The 12,999-nt window shown below is 39.7% G+C and overlaps 1 protein-coding gene across 8 annotated transcripts in view; it reads right to left on the bottom strand.

Moving 5' to 3' along the window:
- The window catches only part of FHIP1A (FHF complex subunit HOOK interacting protein 1A), a 202,420-nt gene that overhangs the window by 71,152 nt on the left and 118,269 nt on the right, over positions 1–12,999 (bottom strand). For all 8 annotated transcript variants that reach the window (XM_045576427.1, XM_045576426.1, XM_036424770.2 and 5 more), the window contains one exon: positions 4,680–5,306. In XM_045576427.1, coding sequence (XP_045432383.1) covers positions 4,680–5,306 — 627 coding nt within the window. The remainder of the gene's footprint in view (positions 1–4,679; positions 5,307–12,999) is intronic.

Below are 12,999 nucleotides of genomic sequence, written 5' to 3'. Positions count from 1 at the left end.
ATGACAGTGGTTGAGACCATGGATTTTAGTATCAGATTAATGCAGCTGTTGAACCTGCCTCTGCCATTTACAGGTAGTGATTAAGTTCTCTAGGGTACTAGGGTTCAGTTTCTTTACTGTGTTGCTGTCGGAATTGAAGAAAATAACGCAGGTGAAAGGTAACCATCATGGTTGACACACAGCAATGTTCCCACTGGAGGGAAGAAAGGTGCCATGCACCGAGCACAAAACAAGCCAGAGAAGGTCCATCTTTAATGCAAAACGTTCAGCACTACCCAGTTAATTTTAGCAAAAACAAAAAGATTTTTAGCAGATGGCTTTAGTCTGAAGCTAGCAGCAGAACACCTGGCAGGGACCATTTGATACACCTTGCCAACATAAAAAGCCTCATAAATTTTAGATATGGGATAAATAATGTTCTACCTGCGGCTGTGTACCTAAAGGTTGCTTATTTCAATTTGCCCTTCCGAATTTATGTACAGGCTGCTTTCTATTTTTGCCAATCAGTAACCAGTGACAAGGGCTTAATCATTAATATTTGTTTTTTAAAAATCAAAGGAAGACAGGGTCATAGAGTTCCCAATCATTTGTTCCCTACGGTATTCTCATCCTCCTCCTTTTCTTGGAAGAGCACATCGTGAGATGCGAGGCAGCGGAACCAGCAAGCTCTTCCTATCAATGACAACAGCAGGAGTTTCCAACAGTGGTCTAGTTTCCGGAAAGAGTTATTACTCTTCCCCACACCTGATGCTAACACACTTTGACAATTATACTAATTAGAGAAAGCTTTTTGTCAACTGTGGTCCTTAGCTGGGTGGTTAAAAAGAGGATGCTATTATATTCAACATACAGAGGCCCCCTTTTTCAAAAATTATATTGTCAGATGTAATTATAGAAAACTGGGGACAAATGAGATTATGGGATTCATCCTTAGGGCAACTTAATACAACGCAGCAGCTCGTGTTCCATTCTAGAAAATAATGTCATCTGTAGACGTTGTTTTTCTCCAACTTTAATGAACTCGACAGTGTTTGAAAACACATTTTTAGAAAAGCAATACTCAGTAAAATCTGCTTACAATGTAAGTGAAAATCTAGACATTAAAAATATGCTCCAAACTAGTCCTAATAAATTTAAATGTTTAAGTGTGAAATGTTACAAACATATAGAACACAACAGAATAGAAACCACCCCAAAATTTCACAGATTTCAATGTTTGTACATCATTTCTTCAGAACACTCTATTTTTATAAAAAAAATAAAACCTAACAAATAGAGCTAAACCCTTTCCCAATCCCATTACCCTCCCTTCTCCTTCCTTCACCCCCAAAAGCAACCACAGTCTTGAAGTGAAAACATATTCCTGTATTTGTTTTTGTACTTTTACTGTATTCACATGTATCAAAAAAAAAAACAGCATACCTTATGTTTTAAAACTTTGTGAATTTACTAACATACTATATGTAACCTTTTGCTACTTGCATTTTTACTTAACATGTTTTTAGACTTGTAGGTACTCACACATATATAGTAATATATACACTATACATGCAATTAATTCATTTTGAATTCTGAGTAGTAATCCATTTATGTAGAAAAGGGGTGCAGAATGTCCGGGCTGCGGCAGTATAAGGCGTACAAAATCATTTGGTCTGAGTTAATTAAATGTTTGACCTAATATAGCAGGCTAATTTAATATATATATATCTTTTTTAATTGATTTTTTTTACAGAGAGGAAGGGAGAGAGATAGTTAGAAACATTGATGAGAGAGAAACATAGATCGGCTGCCTCCTGCACACCTCCCACTGGGGATGTGCCCACAACCAAGGTACATGCCCTTGACTGGAATCGAACCTGGAACTCTTCAGTCCGCAGGCAGTCGCTCTATCCACTGAGCCAGACCAGTCAGGGCTAAAATATATTTTTATTGATTTCAGAGAGGGAGTTAGAGATACATGTATGATAAGAGAGAATCATTGATCAGTTGCCTCCTGCATACCCCCAATTAGGGATCAAGTCCACTACCCAGGCATGTGCTTTGACTGGGAATTGAGCCATGACCTCCTAGTTCATAAGTCAATGCTCAACCACTAAGCCACACCAGCCAGGTTGCAGGCTAATTTTTCAGTTGATAATTTTCTATGGCCTGAGAATGATTTTATAAATATCCAAATGGCCATTGGCAAAAAAAAAAAAAAAAAAAAAAAAAGATTCCCCATCCCTGATTAGACCAAGCCAGTCTATTTATCTTTCCCTTAATTTATTTCTATTTTTCTCTTTCTCAAATCAGTATTCTATTGAATATCTTTGTGCATGTATCCTTGCAAACATGTGCCAGACTTCCCTAGGGGGATATCTAGAAGATGCAGGGTCACATGGAACACAAATATTCAAGTTATTAACTATTGCCATATTGCTCTCCTGATTTATTGTCCCAATTTACATTCTCAAGAGTTCCTGTTTTTCACACCCTTGACAACACTTGGTGTTACCAGATGTCCGACAGTTCACTGCTCAGATGAGCAGTATCTGATGTCTTTTTGTGAGCTGATTTGCATTTCCAATGCTGGGAAAGATGCACATATTTTCACATGTTTATGGGCTTTTAGTGTCTTCTGGGAATTATTCATTCACATCTTTTGCCCATTTTTCTAATTTTTTCTCGTTAATTTGTAGCACTACAAATATTTGTGTATATTTTGGGTACCAATTACTTGTATTTACGTGTGTTGCAAATATCTTCTCCCAGTCCGTGTTTTTTGTTCTTGATTCCAGTCTTTTCTTTATGGTTGGTGCTTTATAATTATGGTTGGTGCAAAAAATACAAGTCTTGATATTTTATTACTTAAGTACAAGGTAGTAATTAAACACATGGGTCCTTGAGTCAGACTAACCAAGTTCAAATTCTGACTGTATCTCTCTTACTAGCCATGTGCCCAGGTTCAAGAATTAGGATGTAGACAGCTTTGAAGTGGGAGGGGATGGCATTATTCTGCTTGCCACAATTGTTATATCCAGTTTGGAGTGCACTTGAAAAAATTTAAGCAATAAAACAGCAAAATCAGAATTCTCTTAGGAGTATAATCTGACAATGTAAGATGGTGAATTTGGTAGATGCTAAGAAAGTAGGGAGACACATTAGGGTCTAAACACAAGGATGGTAGGAATGAGAATGAAAAGGAGGAGCTGGAAATGAGCTCCAATGTGGTAGTAGTAGAAGATAAACATTTTTTTTTTTTCAGAGAGCCCGAAGAAAGAGACACTTAATATGTTGGCACAGATGAATGAATCAGTTCTTCACTTCCCATGTGACTATCAATCTTTGTACAATCTCCTATTCCATTGGTCAGAACCCAGGAGGGGAGAGATACTTTGTATCCTCAATTTTTTAACTGCAATTCTATTTTTCAAAAAATGTTACTTATTTGTTGTCCTGACATAAATATTTACCAGATATAGGTGACCCTGGTTTATCAGTAGAAATAGGAATTTAGTAGTATAAAGAAAATTACTGCTTTTGAACCTCAAAGCAAAATACATTATGTTACTCGCTAGGATTGCTACTAGCATTTTGAGGACAGTTCTTTACTGGACAAGGCCATTCCACAAAGTGCTGTACAGCATCCCTAGCCCCCTCACACTAAATTCCTCCCAGCCACCACATGCCCCTATCACAATCAAACACACCCTCCATACATTTCTAAATGCCGTCTATGTGCCCTCATGCCTGTTCAAGAACTACCCATGTAGTGTTAATTAACAATGAATCTAATCTACTTATGTCATCTTGCCTGGCCTGTTCAAAAAAAAAAAAAATTACTAATGGCCTTACACAGTCTTCCAGCAGAAACAGGCATATTCAAGGCACTATACCAGTAGTTTAAAAAGAAATACAATGATACAACTGGTAAAAAGAAACAGACAATGGAAATAAACCAGAAATGTTCACTGAGTTGGGAAAATAAAAATAGCTGTTGCTCAACGTAACTGACAAACCAGAAGATATAAATCTGTCTTCTAAAACTTCCTTCCAAAGCCAACACTGACGCCAAATAATGATCAGAGCCCTAAGGCTTCTTAAGAGCTCCCATTATTTCCTGGAACTGGGACTGGACTTGGGCTACTCCACCATCTGCAAGAGACCTTCCACTTTACTTCTCACCATACCAACGATTAAGGAACTATACAGAATAGAATATTTCTTGCTACCTCCCTCTGCAAATAGGCACTTATTTTTAAAAATAAAGTCGGTGCTTTTTAGCCACAATTATGGTCATTTTCTTGCTGAGAAACAAATTAATTTGTGAGACAGCTCTGAGGGGTCTCACCACATGATCCATTGGTGCACAATAAATCTGAGAAGCTAGAAATACAGGAAGAGCGGATCTTACCAATTGCTCAGGCCATGCTCTTAGGAAAAACTAAAATAGTTTCTAACCCAACAAAAGTGAACCAAGACATGGTTACACATGTAGGTTCCTTATTTTGAGCTGACACTGCTGACCAAATAGCATCTCAATTTAGGATTGCCCTGGTCCCTCCCAAAAATATCCTATAAATATCTTCCCAAAGAAGGTGCCAGCTACAACTTGCTGAAAAGGAATAATAGAGTATGTATCACCCACACAAGAGAGGAAAGAGAACTGTGTGAGAAGCAAGGAGGGCGGTGGGACTTACAGGACAAAAGTAGGTGTTCTCCACGATGTGATGCGCCACCATGCTGTTCTCGGCAGAGAGAGACATGATGAAAAGCAGAGCGTCCCGGGCCTGCTGGCCCACAGTCCCCTCTCGGTGAATAAAGGGAATTAGGAGGGAGAAGATGAGGAAGTTGGCCGCCCCTTGGTCCTCACTCGTGTGAAAGAAGAGTTCCAGGATGGACGGATCTTTGGCAAGGATGGAGCAGAGCTGGTTGAGCAGGACCACCAGTTTCCCCTCCACGGCGGGGGTGGCTGTTCCTGAACAAGAGCTCAGCAGCATCATCAGGGGCTTCAGGATAGGCTTGTGGTGCAGCAGAGGCTGGTGCGATTGGGTGACCAGCATCTCGTACATCTTTAGCTGCTCCACCTTAGTGTCATCAGTAAACTCCCGCCTCAAGCTCCAAAGGAAGAGTTTCTCCATAATGTTCTCAGAGACCACGAATTCCAGAATCGGCCCCATGGCAGCATCCTTGGCTTGTTCTTCAATCAGCAAAAAGAGCATGTGTTCTACATAATTCTGCACGGCACTGGCCTCGTCTGGAGGGATGGATCCGTATTTTGCCTGGGTGTTCTTCAAGGGGTCGTGCTTCTCTAAGATCTTCACAACCTGTAACCAAACCAAGCATTTGTCAACTAACTGATGTCTATCATAACGACAAAAAATAGGGCACCGATTGTGCCAAATCTTCATGGAAGATATGGGAGCCACAGCCCACAAGTTATATGCGAGCGTGCTCTCTCTCTCTCTCTCTCTCTCTCTCTCTCTCTCTCTCTCTCTCTCTCCCCCCCTCTCTCCCTTCCCCCCTCCCTTCCCCCCTCCCTCCCTTCCTCCCTCCCTCCTTCTTTCCTTCATAAGAATAAAATGAAAAGGTTAAACAACAGAAGGAAGATGTTTGCAGATATTCATTTATAGTAGTTATTACTTTGGGCAACCTGTCAAAGATAGTAGTATGGTTATGCAAATTAAGCCACATGCATCTCTGGGCTAGCCTGTGAATGCTTCCTGCCTCTGTCTGCCCATCAATATTGATTTATACTTTGGGATCTGGAAATTTAAACAATTTTTTTATCTCAACTCCCATGTAACTTTATGATTTTTATGATAATATTCATTCATTTCCTTTAAAATGTATCCACATGATAATTTTTAAAAAATCAAACACTGATGGCTTCATTTTCATTCTGGTTTGCCTGTCTGAACTGCCTATAATACCCTCCTGGCCGAGTTCTATAACATGCGGTTACATGTTCTGTATTTAGGTTACAGGATGTTTCCAGTCACTGGAGAAGCTGGCAATGGTACAATGCTATGTCAGCATTCATGAGACCAATGACAGAAGTTTAGTTCTCAGGGGAAGTTCTAAGTTTTCCCCTGTCTGGAACAGGGCAAAGAAACCTTTATAGACCAGTCAAGTTATATATATATATCCTTACAAAATGAAGATAATTCTACAGAAATCTGTCAACTCTATCCATTTCTATTATAAAATTAACAATTCTGTTACAAAAGAAGAAATCACCCCAGCACCCCTGAGCTGACATTTTCAATAAGAAAGGCCTTTGGTTAGCAGCCACCCAGGAGGTCTGTGGCTCAATAACTGCTGACCCCAGTGTGCCCACTGGACATGCCCTCCTTCTCTCTATGCTGACTCCAAAGTGCCCCCATCCTTCCTAACATCCAAAAAGCTGCCCAGAATTCCTCAAAGGCTAATAACCTCGCTGGCAGAAATGCTCTTTCCTTTGCTCTGGCCTCTGTGACAGAGATCACAGTACCACACTTGTCCAAAAGGGGGCTCCACGTCAACGCAGCATGGCCTCCAGCTCCAAAGACCTAACTTTATGGCTCCACGTTCTGAAGAACAAATTAGCTGCCCTGCCTTATCAGTTCTATCATTTCAAAGTCTACATATTAAGTTTAAGTATGAGAGCTATCTATACAGCCAGGCTTTGGGGCAGAAATGTAATTATACTTCTCATGTGTGCTCAGACTGCCTTCACTCTCTAAAATTGGGACATTATACATCGATAGTGGCACAGCAAATTAGCTCAGTCCTTTTAGAAAATAATGTGCCAATATGTACAAAAACTGCTAAAATTGTTCCTCCCCTTTGACTTGTTAATCTCACTTTAGGAGAAACAACCTAAAATAGTTGCCTAAAGGAAACAACCCCAAAATAATTGGTTAATAAATGTTCACACTGGTGATATTTTTAATAATGAAAAATAAAAATATTATTTACCCAAACGGTCAAAAAGAAGAGAATTATAATCAAAATATTACCTCACCATACAAAAAAACTATTAAAACACTAATTATATAATTACCTGCAAGTGTATAAATAAAATAATTTAACTTAAAAACTAAATATTTGACAGAGATGTCTGATTAGAAGTGAGTCTGAAAAGATATAAATGAGATAGTCAGGTTCATAAGTTCTTCCTTATAAATTTATCTAATTTCATAATATAAGTAAAAATAAAAGTAGACAAAGTAATTTTGTACTAATGTATTTTTTAAAAGGACCAAAACACTGAGTTAAAAACAATTAAGAATTGGAAATCTCCTCATGCTCAGAAATTCCTGAGCAACATATATTTATGCATATGTATTTGTACTTATATGCATACATATAGATATTATATATCTAAATGTACACAAGTAATAAACACAAAAACTATATACATAATCATGTTACATTTTTCTCGTGAATATTGTTTATTCCAATGTCTTTCTTTGCAAACAATCTTTTTTTTCTATGAAAAAATCTAAAAAAGAGAACTGAGATTTTTTATATAAAATGCAAACTATTTAGCAGCTTTTAAGTCAGAGCATCTTTATAGTGTAGCTCCCACTGCCTTCCAGGTTAATGGGCAGAGAAACATGAGAACAGAGCTATAAACACGTATGGAGATAGAAGGTCCGTTGATCATCTGGAATGGAGCAGTACCATTAAGAGTCCTTTATTCATTCCCAGCCCAGGGGTGGTTTTACTGCCTGGAAGATGGGTGTGTTACAACCAAGGCCTGTTAGTCATGGAATACACAATGCCCAGCAAAGTGCTGATTCTGCCAGTGTTGCCACAAGCCCTTAATCTCTCTCCTTAGGTGCCAGGACCCTCCCAGACCACCTCCCTTCCCCTTCCAGGCAGACACACCCATGGCCTGCTTTTATAAGCGGGCTCTTGGGCTCACACTCTGGGCCTGGTTCCTGTCCAAACAGGGAATGCCTTACAAGCTCTTAGCTAGAGCACAGCTTGCACTGAAATGCCAAAGAACTTCAGTTCTCATGTTCCAAGTTTGCTGCCCAGGTGGTGTCATAGCTCTTTCAATTTCTGCAGACTGGTTCCTGATGAGATCTGGACTTTTCCTTATTTTTTTCCTTTGTACCCACCAAACTCCTATTTTCCTGTGTCCCTGATTTTTGCTTGCTGCCTATGTTCACCTATGTATGTACTCTGACCTTCAGGTCTAGGATCCATGATTCCACACTGCTCCCAGCAGCATCCGCAGGCCTTGCCCATTCTCTGATTATATCCTCTCTCCTATACTCTCAATCTTGCCCCAGATTTCCCAGCCCCAGCTTCTTCTCAGCTATGGATACTCTCACTCTTGGGGACTCAATTTGGGGGCTAGAGAGATCCAAATAGAGAAGAGAACAAGAGCAAGCAAAATACAGATTGCAAATATTTCTTTTATTAAACAAGTTCACTTCATTAGGTTGCAAATATCATTTAAGAAACGAATCAACTCCTGATAAAGTCCATGGTCATTAAGTGGGCAAACCAGCTGAGATCAGAAATTATACTGGAAATGTTTTGCTGAGCACAGCCAGACATGTGTTGATTTACAAGCTTTAATAAATACAAGCTGGTATGTATGTTTGCTAATTATGAGCCCAGATCACATATAGTTCCACATGTAAATTATCACAACTCTAAAAAGAAACAAATAAAAAAATCAACAGTGTTAACACTGATATACAAATTATCATCTAACCAATCTAGCTAAATTTTTAAAAAATATATTTTATTGATTTTTTTACAGAGAGGAAGAGAGAGGGATAGAGAGTTAGAAACATCGATAAGAGAGAGTCATCGATCAGCTGCCTCTTGCACCACCCCTAATGGGGATGTGCCAGCAACCAAGGTGCATGCCCTTGACTGGAATCGAACCCGGGACCCTTCAGTAAGCAGGCTGACGCTCTATCCACTGAGTCAAACCAGTCTCGGCCAATCTAGCTAAATTTTAACCTAACTTCAAAGTCATTTGATCTTATATGTTAGGATTATCAGGGCTAAATAAGACGAACAAATACCATATTTCTTTAATAAAGGAATATTAGCTACTCCTATCTTTAGCTGTAATGATGGGCCTCATCAGTCAATGAAAATGGGCCCGAATTTCATATATTCACAAATTGTAAACAGAAAGTTCAAATGCTTTCAGAATAGAAAAATCTACATAAACCACATAATCACACCTCAAGATAACAAATGATTATTCTTCACAATAAGCATAAATGTTTCCCTCTCAGGAGATTAGCTTTGACTCCCTCTTAACATTGTTCTATATCATATATATGTGTACACACACACATACACATCCATGAATCAATAAATAATTATTTATGCTACTTTAGTTGGAGCCTAGTTATTTTAAGAAAGTCACATGAGTACAACCCATACTTCCAAATCCTCTGGAATGCTAAAAGTGGCAGCATGGAAAAAAACAAGTTACTAAGCAACATTTTCCATCACACAGAAGAAGGGCAGGATTTAGCAATGTTAAGCAAATTCCACTTAATGTACCAAATAAATATTGGGATACAACAAAAGTTAACTTCCAACCAATCCTTGTTCATAACTTAACACCTGGTCTTTCAGCCAGGAGTATTCCTTGCATACTTATTCCTGTGGGAGACCTTTACTATGTCATTTCTTTTTGTATTAAGAAAACATAAAATAATAACATGTATTCTTGCACAAGTTGGTTAACTCAGCACCAGTCCTGAACTCCAGAGACTTGTTTAAATCTGGTATAAACCGGGATCACACAGGAGCTACATGCCATCCTCCTTGGGACCAAAGGTGGTCTAGTAATTACTGCAATGCAGAAACATGGGGGACATCAGTCACTAAAACATCATAAACTAGTGCTAAGTTAGCTATGTCTTTTTTTTTTTTCTTTTCCATTTAGATATTAGGGAAAGGACTTAAGAGTAGTGATCTATGTAATAATACTCCAGAGAACACTGTAATTTCAACCACAGCAAAAAACAGACATCGCCAAGCACACCATGGGAGAGTTGCTGACCTTTCAACATGTGTAACCACTTGAGAGGCTAATAGAAGCACAGAGGGATGCCTTGACTCTCTAAAGCAGCAGTGGCCAACTGGTGGTCCATGGACCACTGTGAGGTATGAAAGGTTGGTGACCGTTGCTCTAAAGAAGTATAGTTTTTGTTCTTTGCATTCTACTTCAAGTTTAGAGCTACTTAAAAAGCTAAGAACAAATATACACAATTTTAAAATGTTAACAAATATCTCAGGTGAGAAGTAGTACTGGTCAGATGTTGGTTAACTATTTTTTTTTAAATATTACTAAGATATGAAGATTAATCAAAGTTCTCTAATACTGCCCAACTTTTCATCTCTTGAAGACTTAATTTCTCTCCATCATTGATTCTATGACCAAGGCACAGACCAAAACAATGAAGATGAGCAGAGCAGGAGAATGACTGTCAGGGAACAGGCAGAAATGCAGATCTCAAGTCCACAGACAGTGCTCTAAACGTTCTCAGTAGAGCCAGGCTACTTGGAGCTCTACACAGACACTATACTTAAAACATATTATCTATTTTTTTCATTACAGCATTGTGGGAAGACATTTGACTTAATTAACTAATCTAGATTATACAGTATTTCCTATTCCCACCATCACCTTAGAAGAAAAAGGCTGCTAAACAGACTAGCTTTTCTTCATCAGTCAGCATTACTCTATTTGAGCTCTGAATTTTCTTAACTTAAAAAAATTGTGTAACAGCTTATTTTTGCAGACTAAGAGTGGTCTGAGAAGCTTTGGGCTATTGCCTAACTAGAATCACAAAGAAATGTGCATTCATAACTGATTTTTTTTATAACCTACCACCCCTGTTCTCCCAGCTCTAAGAGCAGACACCTTTAAGTATATAACTAATATTGATTTAGTCCTTAAAAGGAGGTTAGAGAATGAGGACAGCATGGGCCATGAAGCTTCACAAAGTACAATTGTGCCATTAAGAATAACTAGTGTGTGTGTGTGGGGGGGGGGGGGGGGGCGGTGATTCATATGGCAGAATAGTTGAATTGTTTATTATCTGATGGACCAGTGCTTACTTCTTATTCTCTCTCCCATTCAAAAGCAAAGAAGCGAAGGCAAGTGATAAAAACAACAGTCTACTAAACTATAAACTAGTCTTATAGACTACTCTAAAAATTAAGCGCGCGCACACACACACACACACACACACACACACACACACACACGCTCGCACGCAACACAATACAACACACTCTTCCAGATCACTGATCATTAAATACAAGTCCAAAGATCTTACTGGTAGAAAATTATAAAGTGTTTGAATATTAGTGTATGCTCAAAATTGTTTTCTAAGTCACCTTGCTCTTCTAAAAATCGTATTTTCTGTTTCCTGTGTTTCAGTTCAGCAAGTTGAAATCCACAATATGCCAACATATTGTTGGCACTGAGGATATAGGTGAACAAATGGTCTCTGATCATGAGGTTGGGAAGAAGATTCTGTGCATGTCTGTTAGTGAAAGGTGCTTGGTCTAACCGTGAGAGAACACTGAGGTGCTACTGGAGCAGAGTGGGAACATTCAAGAGGGCGGAAAGGTTTCCTGGAGGAAATGATGTCCCACAAGACGCCTGCAGGAGAGGCATGTAACCAGGGGGAGGGATAATCCAGGCAGAAAGAAGAGGAAGTGCCTAAGGCAGAGAGGCATGAAATAGCACAATGTCACTGCTCAGGAGGGCAGTGACTAAGAACTCCAAGTAATTTTGTATTTCTGGAGACTCAGTAAGAGATGAGGAATGAAAGAGGCCAGGACATAATAAACCCTATGTGCCATCTTGGCCTGTAGCTGGGAAGCCACTGAAGTTAAGTCATTCCAACTAAAGGAATGATCCAGACAGACCTGAGTTTTAGATTCCCTGCTCTGGCAACTTACAATGCAAGATCACATCTCAGGTGAGAGGAACTACTGGCGAGAGACTACATCCTACAGCCTGGATTCTCCAGGGTCACTATTAGGAATACAACTATTCCTAAATGCCCACTACGGAACATACCTGGGAATGTCGTGAGATCCCTGGACCCAAGAAACAGTTTGGAAACTGCAGTGCAATGCTGGGCCACTCAAGGACCATCCCCGCTCCCCCCAGGCCCCTCCCCCCGCCCATCATGAGCTGCCTTGGATGGTGCTGATTACATCACTAGCTGTCCCTACACACTGTGAGTTGTAGGGGGGCAAGCAGACCTTCCTCCCCCTCCCTCCTAAATGTGCTTTTAAACTCAAGGTCTGGAAAACAAACTATTAGTGAACAGTGAATAGAATCCATCCAATGTTAATTATGCTGAATCTGCACACTAACAAGCAGAAACACCCTGGATAAAAAAGTGCTGCACTTGCCAGCTAATGGAACACGTCACTAAATAAAACCGTATCACTCAGCTCCATCTCGGCCACATTTCTTACCGGCCTTCCAGGTTGCCTTGGGGAAACCCAGGGGCTACAGCCCCAGGAGTCACAGGAGTTTACGTCAGAGTTTAGCTCATTTCCCAATCCTCTGCAACTGCTCTTCATCCACCCCTGGCCTGAACAACTCACATATGCAACTCCAAAACAATAAATAAAAGGCATTTATTCCTAACAACCGGAGGTCTCATTCCTTACCTCACACTCAGTCCCACATCTCTTACTTGCCCTGACTTCCTCATTCCTTTCTGCCACTCAAGAAAAGTCAAAGCTGAGCATTTGTTTCCAATACCCCTTCTCTAAAGTGTCCTTAACCTTTCTGACACCAAGACCTTCTTTTCCCTCAGTCGTGCTAGCAAAATCTCACTGCCTCCCTTTCCCACGCCAGTCCCATTATTGTAATCCTTTCCCTTGATTTAATCTCTGCATCATTATTATTCATTTTATAGCAATGTATGTCACATTGGCATCCAAATTAACTTCTACATTCTTTAAAGCCCAGATCAAGGCTCATCCATTCCTGTCTCCTACTCACATCCCCTGACA

This window comes from Pipistrellus kuhlii, unplaced genomic scaffold, assembly GCF_014108245.1.
Source record: "Pipistrellus kuhlii isolate mPipKuh1 unplaced genomic scaffold, mPipKuh1.p scaffold_m20_p_8, whole genome shotgun sequence".
Lineage (NCBI taxonomy): Eukaryota > Metazoa > Chordata > Mammalia > Chiroptera > Vespertilionidae > Pipistrellus > Pipistrellus kuhlii.
This window is presented reverse-complemented; position numbering and strand designations above follow the sequence as displayed.